Source organism: Rhodnius prolixus, unplaced genomic scaffold, assembly GCF_049639745.1.
Source record: "Rhodnius prolixus isolate KJV_2025 unplaced genomic scaffold, Rpr scaffold_9, whole genome shotgun sequence".
In the NCBI taxonomy this organism is placed as follows: domain Eukaryota; kingdom Metazoa; phylum Arthropoda; class Insecta; order Hemiptera; family Reduviidae; genus Rhodnius; species Rhodnius prolixus.
Window position 1 is genome coordinate 9,107,778 of NW_027411604.1, and position 23,685 is coordinate 9,131,462.

Below are 23,685 nucleotides of genomic sequence, written 5' to 3' on the forward strand. Positions count from 1 at the left end.
CTGGAGATATTTGTGACAGAAATTTTATTTTCAATTTTAAAGTTTATAATACGTAATTAATGCGGAAGTACAATTTTTGTTATAAGTAGGTGTTATTTAATTGCAATTATTGATCTTTTTCTTGTTGGTATTTTTTGACTTTGAATAAATATCTGTATATATCAGGCAAACACAATCTAGATAGCAATGGAGTTTATGACACCATTGTTACAGTTAACCTAATTTTAACCTCAGCAGAAAGTAACCTTCACTCATAGTATACCTTCGTATCGACTCCGAAGAAGGCGCACACAATTGTCCCAAGATTTTTGACCGTTGCCATAAGAAAAAGACAAACGATTTTTTAAGTCTTAATTCTCCAACCATAAGACTTGGAAATCTAGAAAGAGAAATTGTTAATTTCCCTTTGCTGCAATTATATTTTCGTTTAATCATTAGTCCCTTACAATTATTTTAAATTTAGCAAAGGAAGCACAAATTTGAAGTAAGTACCGTTTTGTGCACCATTTACCCACCGTACTTGTTGTGCTAAAGTAATAATTTTTTATTTTTACATTAATCATACAAAACAAAATATTGTAACATACATTTTATATGTGGTTAAATTCAATTTTAATAAATATAATTTTAAATTAAAAGTTGGCAGTAATAAGAAAAAAAAACGAAGTAATTTTTTCATATTATACGATATTTTAGACAGCACTGTCTGTAACCTAAGAGAAACCTCCTGCATACTAGTCTAACATCACGATGTTGTGATTAATTTCACGTGACTGTGATGAATCTTTGTCTTGACCAATTGCATAAAACTTAATGACAACGTACTAGTAAAGTGGTTGCAACCATCAATAGACTGTCATTAATGGAAACAATTTATTGTAAGTACAATTAACATTAATTAAAAAAAAAAAATTGTTTCATTATTTGCACACTGCTAAAGCTCAAGTTTATCCAGTATTATAAATTCAAAAGTTATCTTCAGTAAGAGGCAACCTTTCGCCTAAGTTCAGTACTTAATTCTCGATCTTCGTGTGTGAAAAGTATATTTCCTTCACTTGTACAATAAAATCTATTTTACTGAATGTAAACGAGATGTTTAATTACTTGCAACTGGTTACTTCGCACAGTTATAACATCTATACATTGTGCATTATTACCACAATATTATTGCTTGTTATATTTGCACAAAAAAGTATGCATCTAGTTCCTTCAGATCAATGAAATGCGATTAGTGAACTATCATCTACAACATTGTCAATAATTTTTGGGTTTTTTTCCAGATTCCTTCGTCAACAGTCAAGAATGGACAGTCTCTAGGTCAGTGCCTGATCTACGATTAGGCATTGTCGGCTCGTTGAGTTCTGGTAAATCTGCCCTAGTGCATCGTTACCTTACCGGCAGTTATATGCAAGAAGAATCCCCAGAGGGTGGTCGTTTTAAGAAAGAAGTACTAATGGATGGACATTCGCACTTGCTGTTGATTCGAGACGAAGGAGGACCACCTGAATTGCAGGTAAGTCATTTATTTCTTATTCTATAGTCTCTTTTCACATTTACTTGAATTATCCAGATTTTGTAAACGAAATTAATCCAATCATAAGTATTTGCATCGAGCTGAGCTACTCAGGTTCAATAGTGTCCCTTGGTTGATGATGCTACGTACTCTCTGTGCTCCTAAGGGTACAGGAGGATCTCTTTCACTTCCTATCTGTATGTCCGATTCTAGCTGAGCTCCGACTCCGAATAATGGGTTGTTCTAGTCTTTCTGGACATTATATTGTTAATTTGCTGTCTACCTCGGATTATCTTCCATTGTTTACTTTTACCAGGAGTGCCTGGAATGTAAGATATAAAATTATAATTAGAAAGCCTACAATTTAAATATCTTTTATATTTTTTTATTTTCAAGAAGTTTGATTTATTTTGTTATTTTGTAAAAGCTTTAGAATTTGGTTTGCTGTTCTTCTTAGACTCTCCATTGTACTTCAACCATCATCTTCTTCTGGCTCGTGTTCTTTTTTATAATTTTATTTTTTTTTTCTTGGTTTATCTCAAAACTAAATCCTACAGACGGCTATAAGCCATGCAATTTCTTAATTAAAATTTGGTATTATTATTATTTTATTATAAAAATAAAGGATTATTATTAAGAAAATTTGCCCTTGTTCCCTTTCTGTAGTAGATTGTTATAACAGTTTATTAGCGATATCCATTGTGCTCCAAAACATTTAATGTAGCCCCATAAATGGTCACTGTTTGGTTCACAAGATGTAGACAACCCAAAAGTGTTAAACCTATACCTATAGTGGGACTGTATGTTCCGTTACTGAGCCAGTGTTTTGGGTACTCTAAACCTTGAGGAATTTTGAGTTATACTAGGTCTACCTCTAAGTAACGTCCAAGATTTCTGAAGAAGGGGCTAATCCAGGATATGAAACAAAGAGTTTTTTTCTATACTGAAGCTTTGAACAGGTTTTTCCACTTCATAATTCTGTTTTTTTCTTATTTTAATATTGCGTTAGCAGTTACTGATAATTTGATTTTCCCCTACCTGTCGGTTAGAGTTAACTTCGTTTCTCTCTCGGCGGAACCATTTTAGAGACTGCGCCTAATTTCATAGTCTTTTTTTTTTTCTATCTCTCTTTTATTGAATTGATCGTTTATTTGAGTAAGGCTTTTCAATAATCAAGGTTACCAATAATAATGTTTGTCTAGTCAGTATGACGTGTCTCTTTGACTGCTCTATTCTGTGTATTTAGGAAGCGCCTTTCCGGTCTCCTTGCCTATTTTTCCGTTTTAGCGTAACCTTCTTTTATTGACTGGTTAGCTTATATAAGCAAATCGCAATTCCATTTTGAGGAAAAAGTCTTGTATGTCAAGAAAATACCTTATGAGTTTTCCACTCCATTTTTGCTTTGCTAATCAAATCAATTCTCTTTAGGACTGTATTCTTACTTCTGCAATAGATACATTCTTCCATTATGATCACTAGAAAAGGGTAACAATTCAATAAACTTAGAGTAAACTTATTAAGGAAATAACCTGTTGTTCATAAAGATAGGACGATCAGAATGGAGGTGATTTGCATGCGTGGGTTGCATCAAGGACTGTAATGTTATTTCTCTCGTATTTATGGATTACAGATACCTATATCTAACTAGCTATGCGTGGGTCGCATTGTGCTGGGTCTCTGGCCTGTTTATAATACTTGGGTTTATATTATATAATATATTTAATAAGATGAGTTGTTATTGTATTGATTTGCAATATTGTGGTTTTCTTTCTAGTATGAGACCAAAATGAGCCAAATTAGTATTATTATTTTGTTTACAATCTTTTTTCCTTCTATTTTAATGATTGCGAAGGATGGTAAATCCTCGTTGGGTAATGAGTTTTAGTATGTTACGATCTTGGCTAATTGGACAGGATGATGTTATTGGGCAGGCCGAAGGTTGTAATCTACATTAAATGGAGGGGAGTAATTCTGAATGCTGTTGACGTAGTATTTCTTCCCCCAGGGCGAGTATTTAGGGGAGTTCGCCCCCCGACCATTTGCACTGCTTCACGAATCTTGTTCCAATTAACCTGCCACATATTTCTCCACACTGATTATCCTTCTTCCAGCAGACCTGAGCCTTATACTTTACAACGTATTGTGTTATTTTGCCGAATTCTAATTGGCGGATCCTCGGACAGTTTTAAGGTGGGAAAAGTAACGAGTTTCACTAATTGAACTTAATGCAAGAGGGGTGCTTTAACGCATGGTTACTCTTAAACTTGGTTACAAGTAAATTTTCAAGTCCCTCAGAGATTAGTTTATAAAATTGTCCTATCGAATTTCACTCATTTCAGAAATCGTTAATCTGTTCTCTGCACAATGCGCGAGTATTCCCCAAGTATGTTCAAAAATCAACGCCACTAAGCTTCGTGGATCATTTCTTGTCGCCCAAAAAAGGAGTCTTTAGGCTTAACCTTCTGTTAAATGTCTTCAATTTGGCGCAATCTATTGTCCACTCTTATTCCCTACTCTTTGATTCTGTGACCCATTGATGGTCAACACTGTATGTGCCTACAAAGAGTTTTGAGAAGAATTCATCTTTGTCAATACGTCAACTTTTTCGTTACTCTGGATTCTTCGATGTTCTGGAACCCCCAAAAAGAAGCTAACTGCTTTCTTCTTCTTCTTCATTCTTTCACCAACTTTGGTGGACATCAGCAGCTTGATTGTCCGAGAGGAAATTCTGCTTGAAATGAAAAAGAATAGCCAAACGCTCCATAGTGTAAATTGAACTTAATTGCACTTCCGTGTTTGTAGGGTTGTAAATGTGATTATGTCCGCCGCAATTCTGGATAATATTGTAGCGCGAACATTTATTGTACGGTTTTAGAGGTTCATCCATTATCAGAGGTAGAGTAATTAGTTTGGTGTCGAAATTTCGTCTTCTGTAAAATTGATGAAGTTATCAAGAATAGGGAACCAAAGAATTTTAAGGTGGAAAAGTTTAAAAAAGATTTTAAAAACCCCAAGATGTTTGTTTAAATTCTCAATAAATAAAACCAAAGAAATGAAAGGAATGATGATTTCAAATCATTTGAATCATCGGCAAATAAAGAAAGATTGATATTTAAAAAAAAAATTATAATGAAGTTGTATATTTATTCATTTCTTTGAAGAATGGCAGAAAATAGATGAAATAAGAAGGAATTTCAATAGCAGGTTATATTAAAGATGGCAGAAAGATATTCTCCTTGTAAGGTGGGTGTATTGAATGGATTTTGTATGGTTTGTAATGTAATTTGTGTGAAACACCTTTCATCTGCAGAGCCAGCCGCGAATTGGAGAACTTTAGTAGATATATATATAAATATAGTGATCAACTCAACACCAATCGAGAACTCTTGCAAAACTCTTAATAAACTCGGAGACTGTCGACTGCATTACACCACACTCTTGCTGGCTGCAAATTGTTCCTACACATTCTGCTCAACCAGTAACAATCACCTAGTTCTCATTAAGAATACAGTTGGCTGCCTCTACTTGTCATCTTCACCTAACGTTACCCTGCCAGTGCATCATTATTATTTGGCGACTCCTGCTGCAGTGAATATAGTCAATATTAAACTAAGCTCTTTCAATATTTATGTTCTATTTTTCCTTTTTTAATAATTATTATTATAAGTGAAAAAGTTGTTTGCTGAATATATTAACTTCTGCCTGCTGACACCAGGTTGTACACCTTTAGATCATTCTATTAGTCTTTTAGCCTAGAATTCGATCTCTTTTCTTTTAATGTCTGTGCGGTGTTGGTCGAAGTCCGCCTATCATCATGGGATAATTATCAATAATTTTTATTGATTAAAATCGATCATTTGGGAACAGCACTTTACTGAATGGATTTTCCAGTTCTTTTATTTATAGGATTTTTCCCAAAAATGGCTGAGATTTTCCTCTAATTATTTATTTAAGAAAAGTGTACTAGCAGACCAGTAATTTTGGAGTTATTTCTCTTAATTAGTATCTTTAAATTTTGATTGTTTTCCTCTTTAAAGGAAAATTGCCAATTCCTAATTGGTTAGAGCCAGATCCACTTCCCACCAAAATGGGAAACTCCCATTTTGCTTCAATTTCTTTCACTAACCCCTCCGCCTATTCTGTTTTCCTCCCCTTGTTTTCATCGAATTGGTTGAAACATCCAATACGATGAAAAGCATTGTTTCAGTTTGTGCCCATGAATTCAATTTTATAACCTTCTGCTGTTTGATGATGTATTTTGTTTTTTTCATCTGCCCTTCCTTTGCATTTAATAATGCAAATCTAATTTCAGTAGCGACAAACGCGCTAGAAATAATAGATCAACAGGAGTTCAAAATAACCAATAAGGTTTCCTGTATAGCGCGCTTTTTCCACTCAATGTCTTGTTTCTTCATTAATTTTTATTGAAATCACAAACAAACGTATATTTTACGGAATCTACCGCTTTGGTAGTATTTCGAATGGAAACAACGTTTCCGCGAGATTTACTTGACTAGCGCTGATCTTGACTGTTTAGTATTGGTTAGCATTGTTTGACTAGTTGGCACTGATCACCGTATTTCTTGATTTCTTTTTCGTATCTAATAATTGTGATGCTTCCTGAACGAGTCTTGTGAAGCTACGAGTATAGTTGATCTACTAATTTTTGTTTAAAAAAAAAAAAAAAGGCTCCACCTTTTCGAATATTCAGTTGTTTATTCTTGAGGAACAGACAGAATACTGTAACGACGTTGTTACAAATTAATTGGTTAATTAAAAAGAAATAATAAGAAAAACCGTTTACCACTTGTTTACTTGTTAGCGTCACTCAATATTTAATCAAAACTGTTATGATTGCCACTCTATCTCAAAGAATTATCTTCGATTATGAGTAAAATCGATTTATATCGAGTTGTTTACCCAAGTATTGCTAAAGATAATTTACTAATTAACTAGCGCAATAAATTTCGGCAGGGCCTTAAAATGACCTTTCCTCCATTATTTATTACCAAATTAATATTAAGATTTGACCTTTTCTCGTTTAAATGTCCCCCCATCGAACGTCACCTCACGTTAATTGACACATATTTAAATGTCTTGCAGATTGCCTGCCAATTCACACATTTCGCATCAAGGGATTCTAATCTTCTTTTTTTAAATAAAGTTATTAATCGAACGCGAACGTCAATTACGGTAAACTCTAGACTGTAGATAATCAGAACTCATTGCGACTGCTGATTGTCATTCTGATTGGCAAAAGGTCATGAGGTGGGACTAAAAATTTAAAAATTTAGGATGTAAATATGTACAAAATAATACATATGAACAATAAAATTAATTTTTTATATTTTAATACAAAACTTTCAATTAGTGGCTAATATTTAAATTTTTATTAAAAAAAACTGCCTCTTGGCTCGAGAGTTGGCTTTGATACTCAAACCGCTTCCTAGGCTTTATTTCGGAAGTTTGCTTTTTAATCAGTTTTTGGAACCAACGTGAAATTGCTGAAGCAGTGGTGACTAAAAATCACACCTAACGGAAGAGATATACTCGTTTGATTTTTATTTTTTTAAATTAATGGCGGTGGGAAAAATAATTAACCTTCTAAATTCTACTTAAAACGTTTTTATTCGGCAGTGCCCCACTTAGCTTCAGAACTTCAGTAAGCCGCGCAAATTAAGCATCAATTTTAAATATATGTGCATATAAAGTTCAGCATTACTTTATTAGGATGAAGTTTATGAAGTAAAGGCAAAAGTAAATGCAGTGTATCGTTCTTTGCATTTATTTAACTCTTGTAAATACAACTTTATATATTTTCAACAGAATCATATTATTTTTAAATATATTTAAATCATACTACATTTCCTTCGACTTTGAGGGTTCTGGTGCTGCCTGTATTATAGATGTTCCTTACTATTTCGTCTGCCTGGAACTCTCCTTTCCGTTCAACGTCTTAACCCATACTATTTTCCGTTCTTTAGAGGATTACAATCTTAAGTATACCTTCATCCTTGTCGAATTTACAGGTGCGTTTCATCTATATTTTCTCAGTAAATCTGGTTTTAATGAATCTAATTTTGTTGCTAGCAATAATTCGCCAGTTCTACCTCTGGTTGTCTACGGGGAATTTCTGTTGGTGGTTAGCATATTGTAGTGTAGTTGTTGCTCTACAGTACTCTTTGATGGTATAATTAGTTCGAAATAAGGGTTTAGTGACGACTGGTTACCATAATAAGAGGTACTGGTGTTTGTGTTACGGAGAATAGGATGTAAGACTAGGGTATATATATATGATCGTAGTTAGTGTGAGGCGGCCAGAGGGCGCGCTTGTGCTGTGCCGCCAACCTTGGGGTTTTGCCGCCCTACAGTGATAGAGTGCAGGTTTGGACCTTCAGTCACCGCCAGCCGGGCAACCTAGCACCACCTACAAGCTGCCTATACCAACCTATCTTAAGCTTTAAATTGCTACCTAACTCTACGGACAATTTCTTTTTGTTTGCACCTGTAAAATTTTGACGTTTCCAAAAAAAAGAAAAAAAAAGATTTGTTTTATACTCAAATATTTAAGACCATAGTCTTAGAGTAGAATAAGCAAATCATTTGACCTCTGACTCATTCTCTCTCGGTGCTTTCACAACAAGGTCAGTCAATAGCCAAGCATTACCTATCTACTGCACACCTGCAATTTGCACTTACTTTTTCTGCACATTTCTATCACTGACTTTTTTTATTTTTTTTAAAAATTTTATTACTTAGCATTGGACTGCTCTTTCAAGTGCTCAATGAATGTAATCTGTGTGCCGTTCATTCCAAATAATTGCATGTCCTTTAGTTGTTTACTCGGTCAGTTCTTCTGTTTAACATAAAATTTAGTTTTAGACAAATTTTTATAAACTGATTCCTTTGTAAATTTAAATTTAATCCAGGAGTTTCAAATTAATATTTCATTGGTTGTAACGTCATTTTGGTTGACTTCTTGCTCAAAAGAAATCTTAATCAACGAAAAGAATTGGCAATAAATTATTACAAATTGCAAAAAAAAATTATCCTTCAGCTTCTTCAAAAAAATTGAAGAAGAAAATTATGAATGTTTTTTAAAAAATTAGAACAAAAACGTAATTTTAGACTAAAGCCTTTTCTTTAAAGTAAGCAGTGTGACATTTTGAAGTAAATCAACTTCTAATTGAATATAATCGTAATAATAAATCAGTTAGTTCGTTACATTATGCTTTTATAGTTTTAGGACAGCTGCAATTGGCTCGTAGAAATGAAAATTTTTTTTGCTGCAATTATCCGAGGTCACGCAAATATTCACCTTACTTTTGTGTATCTGTATTTTTTTACATTCGATATAATCATTCTTTGTTTTTAACTCTTATAAAGAGGAAGTAGGTATTGTGTTCATGAGCAGTTTCACCGGAAATACCAGTAGATATAGATATCGGTAGGGCGCCACGGTAGCCGAGCAGTTAGAGGCGAGACCTGCGAAGCTAATATGTATTGTGGTACTGGGTTCGATTCCCGGTCTTAGGCCTTGGATTTTATTTAATGGTTAATAAAAGAAATTTACAGTAAAGTATGTTTTCTAGTCGCCTCCGTCCATGACACCTAATTGGTAGATGGACGTTAAGCCCCGCCTGAAAAAATAGGCGATTACTTTACTACTTAGATATCGGAAGAGGGGGGACTTTAAGGAGAGTTTACTGAATTTAGTTATTTTTTCGAAATTCAGTTCTAAAAATTTGTGTTAAATTTGGTTTTTTAGAAATCACTGATAACTCGGGACGATTTCCGGTTAGGAAGTTGCTGAGCAACTTTCACTGTAGGCCATTGTCCGCTCCGCGTAATAATTAATAATTAAATAAATTTTGGAGAGCAATTGTGTGGGTTTTTGATTGGGAATTTGCGCGAGGTTGCGAAGTATCGCCATCATTGTGGTTCTAACCGATCGTATCTGTGGCTGGCATCGCTTATCATTTTTCATGATAAGTTATGATCAGATTTTTAATAAGATCCTTTTTTTGGAAACAAGAATTTTTAAAATGTCATCACGTTTTTTTCCTTTTGAAATTCTGTCAGCTGGTGATTTTTTGTAAATCTATCTTTGTTTGCCGGCAGCCTCATGGCTCTAAATGTCCATAGAAGACCATCTTCTTCAAGATACCGAAGGACAGTCGCAAACTGTTTTGTTATTCGACCAGTTTAAACTCCTGTTATGTTACTTTTCACTTATTTTATTAGTAGTATGATCTTACATTACACCAGAGTGGCACGTTAGTGGTAAGCCTCTCTAATTCCTCTCTAAAAACTGACCATATAAAGTAAGTAGAGTAAAATAAAGTAATCGCCTATTTTTCCAGCCAGGCTTTACCTCCAACAACCAAATTAGGTGCAATAGACGGAGGCGACTAGCAAACATACTTTACTGTAAATTTTCTTATACCATTAAATAAAATTCAAGGCCCAAGACCGGGAATCGAACCCAGTACCACAATAAATCATAGCTTTACAGGTCTCACCTCTAACCGCTCGGCCACCGTGGCGCCCTAATTGCCCTTATAAGAATTTTCCATTGTTATATCCATTGACAGGAGAAATTCTCCATCAGTTTTGTTGAAATTTACTTAAATATTATTTATTGATTATTATTAACATTATTGATGTGATTCTGTAATCATAATATTTTCATCCGATGTCAGACATGTTGCCTGCATCGTCGTGATAATATATGATTGACTATTGGTGTCATCAATCAGCCCCGAGATTGGACAGATACTTGCCTACCCCCTAGACAGAAAACCAGATACTATGTCAGAAAACTGCGTCTATCTTTACATTTTAATGTAATATATATTTACATATTATTATTAGAAAGTTTCTAAGTATAAACAATTCCCAGACAAGCGTTAACCAATCGTATAGTAGATATGTTCACTTCTTCTCCAGGCTGCCTCCTTTCTCGCCACAAGTGTAACTAGACATGGTAAAATTCGTTGTTAAACATGTTCGCTCCACAGCTCTCGTTGCGGATCTCTCCGTATTCGGAGCCGCTTTTTACTTTCTCGTAAATGTTAATGAAAAAACCAATTACATAAACTATCTCATAATTACAAAAATGACTGACGCTCAAAGTGGATATCGTCAAGAAGTTTACCGTCTTAAATTAGATTAATAATTTTCAATAAATTTCATTAGATTATTTATACAGTTTCTTCGTATTTTTCTTTTAATAACAATTCACCTGTGTATGCAACTTTAATCAATATCGACTATACGAGTACAGGGTGCAGCACAATATAATACGAGTATATAAAAGCCCTATATGTGTTGAGGGGAGCTTCAGTCCACATCCAGTATGTTCTCTGGGCCCTCAACACTACTTCAATAAATTGATCTTTATATTCGCAATCAATTTAATTTCTAAAGAATTTTCTTTTGAAGAAGCTATCTGGTTTCGGACCAGTTCTTGAAGAAGGACACCGAAAACAGTGTCGGAAATGTCGAATCAATAGAATTTTCTGGTTTAACAAAAATTAGTTTTTTAGCCTGAGCCTTATTTTTACTCTAGGCCAAACGTTCGAATAATTTAATGTAATTGTTTAAATAAATGCAAAATTTGTTTTGCTTAAGTTAAATTAATGAGGTAAAAATCGTGTTCTTAAATAATTCGCTATTCCACAACACTTTTACTACATCCGAATCCTTTAGTCGGTTAGCTCTCTTCGCGAACAATTCCTGACGATCCTACTAGACGTCTTAAACGCCTCCTGATTTGCTCCAGTGAGTGTAACTAGTTAAAGCTATCAAATCTCTTAAGCGGAGTGCTATCATAGGTCTAGTTTCTCCTCTCATTAATAATTACTAATATTGTACTGAAGAGCTGTACGAGTTACGGCAAAATTTTTCCGATTTCCCAATTTTTCCAAAATATTTTTCTTACGAAATGTTACTAAATTTGTAGCCACCTTTTTATAAATACTATCTTTTCTTTGAAATATTTCACTATTTCGCTAGTTACGAAGGAGCCTTGAAGAAACAGTAATTCGCCAATCCAATGCTTAGAATAGGTCATTGACTGCTGAGGTAATTTCGTTCACCATTCAAGTTTTATAGCCAGAAGAGAATTCAATAAAACAAGAGCATTCATTGGCCCGCTTGACGGTCTTATTTGACAATAACCTCTCATCATTGAATAGATGGGAAATTTAATTAAAGATGATGATTGTTTGAATCTCTAGAAGCATGCTTCAACAGAGCAGCCTTCCTAGATCTGTTACAAACTGTTTTTACCGGTAATTCCACTTGTGGAACGGTGCTGTAGAATTTCCTAACTCCATAAATGTCCAGCCACTTCTTGGTAGCTGTTCAACTTCTTCCAAGGTTTTGGCAATAATTTTCTTTTAGTTGAAGCAAAAAATAAAAAGGCAGTCCAACTACCAATAAGATATCGCGGATGGAATCGGTAGCCATACTTTACTGTGAATATTTTTTTGGGGTTTTGGGCATCTCCCACTTATAGTCCTCTCTCCACCCGCCTGTGATATCCAATTGTCTCCTTTGTAGGAGCTCTTTGTCCTGGAATGTCCTTCCATTACGACCACAAGGAGAAGAGTTAGATGTAAAGGATCCTTGGCAGTAAGTAAATCGCTTGAATTCAGACCAATATAAAAAGACAATTTCTGAATATTCTGAGCGCCCTCTGTTACGGACAATGTTCTCGCATTATAGAAAACAGTGGCCATTTCCAGGCCAGTTGTACTCTCGGAACTCCTCACCTCCAAAATGGAAGGCACTTCTTCCTACTAAGCTCCCTATTTGATTTTCAAATAGAAAACTCTTTGGAAATTTAAAATAAAATAAAATAAAAAAATCCAGAGAGCATGGAATCCACTCCCTTCACGGTCTTGGGAAGTGTGGAGAGAGAGGTGTTGAAGAGTGTATTGTTTAGAAAGAGAGATGACTACACTTCAATCGAGTTCGCAGAATACAACTGCGGTGAATGGCAGCCACCATCGAGAATGCTCATTTCGTCCTTATGTGCCCGGTTATCCTGTACGTACCAGCTCATCATCCATCCAGTTGAAGTACTCTCTACTCAATGCCGCACTCTTTTGTCTCTCCTCCTGCCACTCCCGACATCATTATACCTTCTGAAACACGTTGACACTTCTAATTCCCTTTTGTTCCTATATTTCCTCTATTTCCACTTCTTTCACTTGTAATTTTCAGCTCTCTCTTTTACGTAGCTCATCATTTTTTAAAAATTTATTCTAAAAAAAAAAATAATTTGAGTAACTTTTTTTTAATCGTATAAAGAACAATAATTTTACTTGCAATTTTGTTGCAATTATTTTATTATACGTAATATCGAAATCTACTTAATCTACGTTGTTGCAATTATTTTATTATACGTAATATCGAAATCTACTTAATCTACGTTGTTGCAATTATTTTATTATACGTAATATCGAAATCTACTTAAACTACGTTGTTGCAATTATTTTATTGTACGTAATATCGAAATCTACTTAATCTGCGTTGTTGCAATTATTTTATTATATGTAATATCGAAATCTACTTAATCTACGTTGTTGCAATAAAATCACAGTAAAATATAGAATATGCTTTCTGTTTTAAAGAAAATTTAATTTAATGTAACAGTTATAAAACTAATCCTTTATTATACATATAGTTTATTTAATGGGTTTTTCCGGATTTCCGCTTTCCTAAAAAGTTATTAGCGATTGGAGCGTTTTAAATGGATCACCCTATAATTAATTATAAATCAATTTTTCTGTAAAAAGGTAAATTTATAATTGTGCGCAGTAATATACTGAGTGGGGTCAGATTGTAGTCGCCGATAGACCCTTTCCTATACTGTAGTATAAGGTGGTTGGTTATAAAATCGAACCTATGTGGCGCCCAACTGTCTTCACCATGGTAATCGATGTGTAATTGTTTTAATAAGTAATTTTGTTTTGAATGTGCTCTCCATTACAAATTCACCTGGCCAATTGGTACAATCATTTGGGTACCTAAGTACCAAGGTCTATAATCGTAATGAGAGTAGCCCAGTGTCGCCTCACGACATTGCCAGTTCTAACTGGTTTAATACACGATATTTCTTAGTTCAGTCTTTCTAGACTTCGTCCCAAGTTCGCTTCTCTGCACACTGTTAAGTAGTTGAGGATTTTTTAAATTGTTTCTTTTTTAAAAAATATCATCTTAATTCTTTAAATAAAAATGTATACTTTGGGAGTGAAGGGTTTTTTTGGTTTTAATATTTGGGATCTCTTTTATTTAAGATTCGAAAACCTGTGGAAATCAAGTCTCTAAATTTGCAAATTCCATTTAAATTGAAAATGAAAATTTCTTTGTCTTTCCGTGAGGAAGTGTTTGGCACAATCTCCCCCTGAAGGGTAACCCGTGCCTTCCTCTTCAGCTGCCAATATTATTCTTACTGTCATCTTGTCTTCAGCTTTCAGACAGGTGGTTCTTTGATGATGAGTATATAATTGATAAATATGTGCACACATTCGATTCTATTCTAACTCGAATCCTTTCGAGTTAATAAAAGACTTAAATAGCCTCCAGTTCTTTTATTTCTCTCATATAATGGTCTTGGTTTTACTGTTCATTATTTTTGGTGACTGATCTATAGTTCCAATAGGATGGAAAAATAACTGCCAGTTTCAGTCATGATATATTCTTATTATACCGAGCTTTCGACCTAGGGACTAGGTATTCTGTAACAGACCGATCACACTCAGTCCATGAGCAGACAAGGTAGAAGACATATCAACCCTTTAATGATGTAAAATATTACATTGTCAATCAGCCTAGAAGATGACCTAGTCCCTAGGTCGGAAACTGCCAGTTATTTTTGCATCCTATTGGGTCTATGTTTTATTTTGCTGTTTTATTAGTAAAAGTACATCTTAAATGACAAAGGCGGCCATCCAGTTTTGAAATTGATGTTTACATTTTTTGGGTATGTAAGGATCAAATCCGTACCACGATCTTGTAAGTAATCTTGCATCAAGTTTAAGCAGCCTGGAAATTATTCATAATAATCGGTAACTATGCTATTTATCGCGAAAGAGATAGAGATAGCGTGTATGTAAATATTACAAGAAAAATTAGTTTAGAAAAATGCGGAAGGCGTTACGCTTCACTCTAACGTGCTATTTAGTTTAACCAAAGGTGCACTAACAGTTATTTAACATTTAACAGAATTCAAACTCCAAATTTGAAGATAATTAACCGGAAGTGAGTATGTTTTCATCGACTTCATATTTTTTTTACCAGAATTCGTATTCCGTTCAAAGTTCTGAGCTAACTTTTATTTGAAATTTTGTTTTAATGATTATAGAGGCGTTTGTGGAAGGTCGTTTAGCCCATAAAAATGCTTTTATTATTAAAACTGTCCGGTAGGACAGTTGTATAAGGGTTGATCGTCAAAAACTGCACGAAAAAGCGTAACGTTGAAAAACACCCAACTTTGACAATTTTTTTCTCTTTTTCTACAAAAGATAAAATTCTCAAATTTTCTTTAAAATATAGGGCAAACCCTCCTTTATAGCTGTAATTTTTTTGCAACAACCCAGATCTAATAGATTTCGAGAAAAAAGTTGCTGAAAATGAGCAAAAACGGCTTTTTCAAAAAATGTTCTTGTTCTTGTTGTTCTTCTTCTTGTTACCTTTCTTGTAAACAACGTAGCGCCTAAACGCGCGAACCGATTTTCATGAATGAGGTGTCATTCGATTCGGAATTTTATGTAGATGTGCCTTTTGGGGGTCTCGATCCTGTACATCGAATGGGAGAGGAGTTAGCCCCCTTTATGTAAGGCCCCCTCCAAAATTATTATTACTAATTACTCTGTAAATCTTGGCCCGATTTTGTTAAAATTTGGTAGGATGATAGGGTTAGGGCTCCCCTACGTAACATTAAAGCGGCGATCAGCTCTTACACTTGTTAAGGGGAAGTATAGCAATCGTTGCAAATTATCGACACGTGAACCGATTTTCATGAATGAAGTGTCATTCGAATCGAAATTTTGTACATATTTGCACTTTAAAAGTCTCGACGCCGTGCCTCATAAGGAGGGGAGTTTGCGCCACCCAAATAAGGCCCTTTCTAAAACTATTATTACCAATATTTCTATAACGCTTAGTCCGATTTTGATAAAATTCAGCTCGAATAAGTGGTTAAAGCTCCTCTACGTTGCTGATGCTCTTGCACCTACTAAGAGGAAGTACTGCAATCGTTTAAATTATCAAAGAGTGAACCGGTTTAAATCAATGAATTGTCGTTCGATTAAAAAATCTTTGCCTCTTTGCCTTTTAGGGAGAAGTACTGCAATCGCAGTTTATTTTTCTTACTCCTCTTAAAAGGAAGTCCTGAAATCGCAGTTTAATTTTGCTATTTACGTACAAATACCTTCCTATGTTATTCAAAACGCTTTTTCAAAAAAATTGTTATTGAGGATGGTTTGGGGGAACGCAACTATAATCATTCTTTAAAAAGATCTCTCCAGTGGTAGTTACGGTTCCGACTTAACACCTTATCAGATTATAATGATAGAATTGCTTATTCCAAATTTTAAAAAAAATCTGTAAAGAAGATATGTAACTTTGTAAAATAGACAAAAAGGAAAATCTATCCAAAAGGTACAAAAATCTCTTTAACAAAAACTTACAGTTTAAAATGTTAAGTATAAGGGTTGATTAAACGCCAAAAGGTACACAAATCAGCGAGTACCCAACATTTCATTAATACTTCATTAATAGTCAAGTAATTCTACTGCATTAATTTTCATTAATAAGTTATTTTTTAGAATTTATTAGATGTCACAGACCCTTATGCTGGCCACTTCATTTATAATATTTTTTGTTATAATTATGATAAATCACAAAAAGACAAAGTTAGAGTAGGCTACTGTCTTGAATTCGTCTTACCGAAATATTCGTGAGCACAAATAACACACAGTTAATAACAAGTAGATTATTCAACAACAATTATTCATTTCTCAATTGTAATTTAATTTAGTCCCCCTAATTTTACTTATAGTAAAATGCTGGAATAATTAGCTGTCCTAAAAATATGCATATCTTATTTACTTTATATTACATATATACAACATTGTGGGATAAATACCTAGATTGAGAATGTAATTGAAGAAAACTATATTATTTGCGATAAAGCCAGATAATTATTACCTATTGTAATAAACGTTTGACTACTTCATAAAATAACAATTGCTTTAATCGAAGAATGAACTTAAACCGACGATTTTTATTTAAAAATAAAAATAAATAAATAAAATAAACAAAATCATTGGTGTAAGTTTTTTATAAAAAAAAGTTTTAAATTTTTTAGCCTCATAATTCTTTTTTATTTTTTATAAGGTTTTTCTTTTTAACCTGTAATTAATAGTTTGATTATTATAAATAACTAGATATTACAGTCAATCTACAGTGCTACTTGAACATATAGACGAAAATGGCCAGCATAAGGGTCTGTGACATCTAATAAATTCTAAAAAATAACTTATTAATGAAAATTAATGCAGTAGAATTACTTGACTATTAATGAAGTATTAATGAAATGTTGGGTACTCGCTGATTTGTGTACCTTTTGGCGTTTAATCAACCCTTATACTTAACATTTTAAACTGTAAGTTTTTGTTAAAGAGATACTGTAACTACATTGAAACCAACTAAAAATACTAGTAAAGTTTGTAGTTCTAATAACACCTGGAGAATTCTAGAGTAAGGCAGGGAGTTGCCGTGACACCCTTGATATCAATACGTACATGTTATGCAGGCATAGTATAACTCTGAACACAATGTTAAGAAAAAGGAAACTAGATGTAAATTTAATGAATCTTTTAATCCTCTTTATTGTCAATTTTGTAATTTCATCAAAAACGGTATTATTATTATTTTTTTTTTTAAATTAGGACAATTTTCTGCTGACATTCATTCAGGTGGGGCTCTATGGAGAGGGGTGAAGAGGTATTCCAATTTCGCTTAATCACATAATGCGCAAAACAGGGCATTTTTCTTTCATTCATTTCTCGCCATTACTTGTACCAGATTTTTTGAAATTTAGCCCTTTGCTAGTCTTATATGAAGGTACATAAATTTAAATATAGATTAAACATTATGATATTTCCAAATAGAAGAGTAGATATACCTATAAACTGTCAGTTATAAGATAAAAACATATAACAGACACTATCTTGAAGATTGAATCAGCCGTAACAGAACTATATTGCTAATGTTGTTTCCATTGAAGCAGTGAGATAACAATAGTGGGAATATGTTTGTTAATCAGAGTACGAATAATCGTTAACAATTATTGGTAATAGTTTGGTTATTATCGTAGGAGGTGGGATTGTATAAGGGAAGAAGAAGAAGATGGTACGGTTATAGTTTGGCCTAGTTTTATCTAGGTCATATCACTCCCTGGATTTTTGTCTTATCTACGGTGTCTCTCTAGAACTTTACTTTCTAGTTTCCCGGTATGATATTGCTTTCACATCTTTTCAGCCTAAAGTTTTTGTATTTTAAATCCGTGTAAAAGCCCACGACATAGCCTCCTACAGATCCTTCTGCACCCTACAGACACAAAAGAATAAAACAGATACTTCTCTAACTTTCTACACTATCTGCAGCAGGTTATTCCTTCCTTTTTCCCTGCATTCTGTATCCTACTTCATCTTAACCTTTCTAATAGCACTGTAATGAAGGTTACAATGTTTTGTCCATTACACTTCATTTATTTATTTTTTGTTTATATTTTTATTGAATCAAACATAACTATTCTATTCTTAAGTAAAAGCTACCTTTTTTTGTACTCAGTAGCTTAAAATAACGTTTATTTCATTTAAAGACTCAAACTTAAAAAATTCTGCTCGTTTGTAAAAGAAAAAGATTCAACAAGTAGGCAAGGAACATGTAAGTAGATGTTTGTCAATTTGTGTCTCGCTGTTACAATTAAAGTAATAAGTTTGTTTTGAGTTGGTTTCCCCCTCTCATTTAGAGTTAGTTTGTTTGTCAACAGATTTTTATGCGTTTAGAATGGGTGCTCCACACTTAACTCTTAATTTGTTAAGAAGGAAAGACTCGAGGGGTAATAAAAGTGTTTTGCCCGATGAAGGTGTGTCTGGGCGGGAAAAAGAAGGGAGACCGGCGCCTGGATGACTGCCGCCACTTTTACTGGCTGGGGGCGGTGGAGATTCCCCGGGATAAGTTGATCGTCTGTTTTGAACAGCGTTAGGTCGCGATAATACAAGTTGCACGCAATGCATTTTCTGTATGTTCCATCCTTGGAGGTAATACATATCGACCAATACAGGCACCACCCCTAGTACAACTTTACCACTGCTATACACAGTCTGTATAATTTTGGTGCCTGTTCCTCCCTCTAATACCATTCTAAGAATCATAAACACTTTTTACGTCAAAACTCCCCTACTGGTGACGCCTTCTCGTTTATGTTATGATTTAATTATTCTTTAATCATATTTTTATTACTACATTGCCTTTTCACTGTGAATTACTCTTTAATCTCAACAACGCGTTTACACACGATCTCCCTAAATCTTGCCCTGTAAGATTGCTTCATTGTACAGTCTTTATTAAGTGACTGTACCATTATCCTAACTTGTTGGCGTTTTGTAACTGCCCTTATTCTTAAAAAATCTGATTACGCGATTATTTTTTGCTACTGTATTTTTTGCTGTACTACTAAGGTAGTACTAGCCCTTAAATTTTCTTCATATTCTGAATTTTAGAAATATATTTAAATTTTAACTTACATCTACTTTGTAGAATAATAGTCAACTTTTTTAATGAATGATACATCCAAAAGGAAGAGAAATTGTAGTCGATTTAATCCTTGATTCGATCAAAATTAACAATAGGCCAATTTTTTTTATGTGATAGGTTTGCAAAAAACTTTTTGTCCCGACTTGCTGCGAAAGGAAACTTTTGGCTCAGGTTTTGAGGAAGGAAACCGGTTTCGGGACGAATCTATCCAAAAAACCAAAGAAAACAACCCTAAAGGGGACCTCAGATGGGTTAAAACTCAGCGGTGAAGAGAGTGAGTCCTGTAATAGACAAACGTAGGCCAAAGGAAGTTGAAATAACACTCTTAAAATGAACTGAAACACTTTTATTGAACGAACAAAACAATCGGAATTTAAAAATTGAGAATCTTATACTAAAATTACTGCTAAAAATTAAATTAAAACTACATATGTACACAATATAATATAAACCCAATTAGAAATAATTGTTAAGCTGGTGCGCTAAGTAAATTTCGTTACTCAAAAGAATGGTAGACGATAGAAATGCTACGGATGTTGTACTTGTCAGACAGAGAGACAGTTATCAGAATCATGTTTTATATTTGGCGGTATTCCTTGTCCAACGGTCAGTTTAAAGTTGTAATAAAATGTTATGTAGCCAACTAACAGCCTATGCCATCTAGCGGATATTTCGGTTACAACTTGGAAGGTTATCTTTGATGTTACTTTTGTTGTGAATCATTTTTAGTTGACAAGTTGACATGCATATTATTCTGGCTACCTTGAAACAAAAAAAAAATGCGTAACAATTAATTAAGTATAAGCAGTGAAGATGACTTAGTATTAGATCAAGAAGCTTGGCCAAGGTAAATCAATAATTAATACTGAAAGTGGCAATAGTTCCTCTTTTGCATTATGCAGTTTGTAAAGCTGAAAATTTTCTACAATCTTTCCTACATAACTATTCTAGAAAAATGACGCTAATGTAAGTTGTAGAGCAGTATGTGTTGTAATGAATGAACTAAGTTGAATGAGAATCATAGAAACATTAATGATAAAATCTCCAAAAATTGAAAAACTTATTCATTAAAGTGACAACAGTTTAAGTTTTATTTATAAATATTTGTATTTAAGCTAAAGCTTATATCATGACTCCACTCAATTGCAATAAAACAAATGGTGTTTGTTATCTATATCAGTATTTTTGTTTTAAAAAATAATTATTTGAACTGTTAGAAGTGGGTTTGTGGTGTGAATGTGGTTACTCTAAATTAACAAGCATTTGATAGTATTAAAGTATTTATTGTGAATGCTTTAACCAATTCAATAAAATACAGTGGACTAATTTAATGGCAAAGTGGAACAGCAGCAAGATTGAAGTGGTTTAGATCGATGGCTTTGTGGTGTGACTGGCAATAGGCAAACACTTACCTTAAACTCTCGTCAATTCAGTCGAAGTTTATGTGCCTAAACCTAGAACACTTTATTCTAATCTCTTTCCTATTTACATTGATTTAGATAACCAATAAGGGTTTTAGTACTTTTTACCCAGGGTAGTACCAAAACAGTTTGCATTACTATTTAATGTTTGCAGGCCAATAGTTAATACGATATTGTATGCGCAACGTTCTTATTTATAGTGTAATCTCTACCTTAAGATTGCATCACTTCTTGCAACTCTTTGCTGTTTCAAGATGTTTGGATAAGGTTTTGAACCAGAAATAGGGAAGAAGATGAATCCATTAGTTGCGGAATGTTGGGCTTTTTTATTTTTTTTTAGAATAAGAGATATTTTTAACCTCACTAACTCATTGTAACCTGGCATACCTGTACATTGTTCAAAAAATGCTAAAAAATATATTATTTAAAAACAAAATTGTTATCCATTAGATTAATTTAATATAATTTCCAAATCTGTTTTTGCTTACAGTTTACTGCATGGGTGGACGCTGTGATATTTGTATTTTCACTTGAAAACGAGGCCAGTTTTAACGCCATCTATACTTACTATACTCAGATGGCACATTACAGAAACAGTGCTGAGATACCATTAATTCTAGTCGGAACACAAGGTAATTGTTTCTTCATTTACTGTCTTTTGTTCTGATTATAAAAATTTATAGAAATAAAGAGAAAGAAGGAATAAATGATATTATATGTATCAATAAACATATTATTCCGCGGTGAAGCCCATGTTCCCTTGTTTGTATAGGACGATTAAATAGAAAGTATTGTGGAATGAAGCTTGGCATGGATACTTGAAGCACAATGCCCTTCACCTCCCATAACAATGTTGAAGTTGATTGCAGCCGTTGGAAAATGATTGTTGAGAGTAGATTTTTCTTTCTTCTGTCAACATCAACAGAGACGGCGGCGACGACGACAACTCCCCCTTTTCACTTGATTAGATATCACCGTTTCTTGTCCGGCCAGCAGGCCCTGAGCTCTCAGCCTCTGTTGCTGGTCACCATGGCTACCATCCAATCCTTCTCCAGGAACCACTCACTCACCCCTGGTTACATTCTCACTTCTCTATAATTAATTATTGTCGTTCTTAGTGTGTATATGGATCTGTCTCTTCAACTCTATATCATCCAATCAAATTGTTTGAAATTTATAGTAACATTTTTGTTTTTACACTTATTCTAATTTCATCATTAGTTGTATCTGTTTATTTTATTAAACAAGCCATATTTTTGTTTGTATTCAGTTTTATGCAAAAAATAGTTTTACCTAATGAGGGCGAAAAATATTTAAATACCTCTGTTTTTACGCGATAAAAATCTCTTGTCTCCTCTTTTTGGTAATCTTATCCTTTTAGATTGTTAGGCATCAGTCAAGTCCACTTAATTTTGTTTGTCGACAGCCTAAATAATTCAGTAGAAGGTAAACTAATTCTAAGATAGTTAATTACTGTTTACTCTTTGTTTTAAGATGCGATAAGCGAGAGTAATCCTCGTGTGATTGACGACGCCAGAGCAAGAAAACTGGCCAACGATCTGAAGCGGTGTTCATACTACGAAACATGCGCTACCTATGGATTAAATGTTGAACGAGTTTTCCAAGATGGTTAGTATAATTAAAAACGTATAATTCTTTTATTAATAGCTGAAAAAATATAGATATTTAAAATATACCTTTTGTAGGTTTTGTGATATTCTAAGAACGTATGTAAAATTTTGGGGCATGGTCATTAATTTTTAAGACGAGTAATACGTATAATTGCTAATATTGTTAGTCGGCTACAGTTCTGTACCAGGTATTTTGATGGTCTAAATATTTAGGCATACATTCTCTTGGCTGCTACATAATTCGGTTTTTAATTAGCCCGCAATCTTATTTTGGTTTAAGTTATTCAGCACTATTTCCTGGATAGCATTCAAACAAAAGCATTTTATTTAATAGTATTATGCTTTATTATTTATTGAAAAATCTACTTCTTTTTTTTTTTGCATCGCTTTGCATCTCCACAGATTGATTTCATTATTATTATAATCACGACTGTTTTATTAACTCTGCAACATTGCACATTCACATCATCCAAATTTCTCGATTCAAGTTGGGTTGGAAAGTTTGTCCTAGAAGAGCACTTTGTTGAAGGTTTGTAGTAGATACAGGTATTATAATAAGGCGCATAAAATTTTATTTTCTTCATTTTAAACTGATTTTTGTTCTTAAATTTCTACTTGTGTCCCAACAATTTGGAACATTAACTGTAGAATTCCCGTACAGCAAGAGGACACCATTATTGCTTTGCTCCGAGGAAAAAGAAAACAGGTTCTGAGCGCCAAGTACCCCAAGCTATCAGAGGAAAAGGTAGCAAATTATCCTTGAGGATGTGCCTCAAGGAGGATCACGCAGTGGTGAAAAGAGAGGGTTCCTGTATATTAAAATACTTGGGCAGGTATGAGGTTGATTAAGCTATAAATTGAGCTAAAATGAAAGCCCTCATATTAGCTATAAAAGGGATTAATATATAAGGGAAGGGATTAGCTATGAGGTTAGCATACTGGACTCCCACGCGGAGGTCCCGGGTTCGAATCCAGCTGATGACCCTTAGATTTTCTCTTCCTAGGAGCTTCTTACAGCTCACTGTCCGGTGATGGACAGTGTTGTCTGTAACGAGAGAACACTGTCCGGAGGCCGGCAGTGCACTGAAAAAAGCTCCGGGCGCCAATAACCTTAGATGTTGACGCGCCTTAAATCATTAAAAAAAAAAAAAAAAAAATTAGCTATAAAATAAATAAAACTTTTAATTAAAGGAAAATATTAAGCACACGTTAGAAACAAAAAAGACCTCGGAAAGAAAATAGAAATAGGAAAACCTTTTTATTATTATTTGTACTCTTTTAA

General features: G+C 33.8%; 1 protein-coding gene across 5 annotated transcripts in view; it reads left to right on the forward strand.

Annotated features, from left to right (window-relative positions):
* LOC141454476 (centaurin-gamma-1A-like) overlaps positions 1-23,685 on the forward strand; it is a 215,356-nt gene that overhangs the window by 179,525 nt on the left and 12,146 nt on the right. For 3 of the 5 annotated variants that reach the window (XM_074128723.1, XM_074128722.1, XM_074128721.1), the window contains exons 2-4: positions 1,281-1,513; positions 21,263-21,404; positions 22,267-22,401. In XM_074128723.1, the coding sequence (XP_073984824.1) occupies positions 1,406-1,513; positions 21,263-21,404; positions 22,267-22,401 (385 nt within the window). In that variant the 5' untranslated portion in view covers positions 1,281-1,405. Of the gene's footprint in view, positions 1-1,280; positions 1,514-7,904; positions 8,158-20,173; positions 20,199-21,262; positions 21,405-22,266; positions 22,402-23,685 lie in introns of those variants that run through there. The other 2 variants (XM_074128724.1, XM_074128726.1) reach the window with 2 other exon arrangements.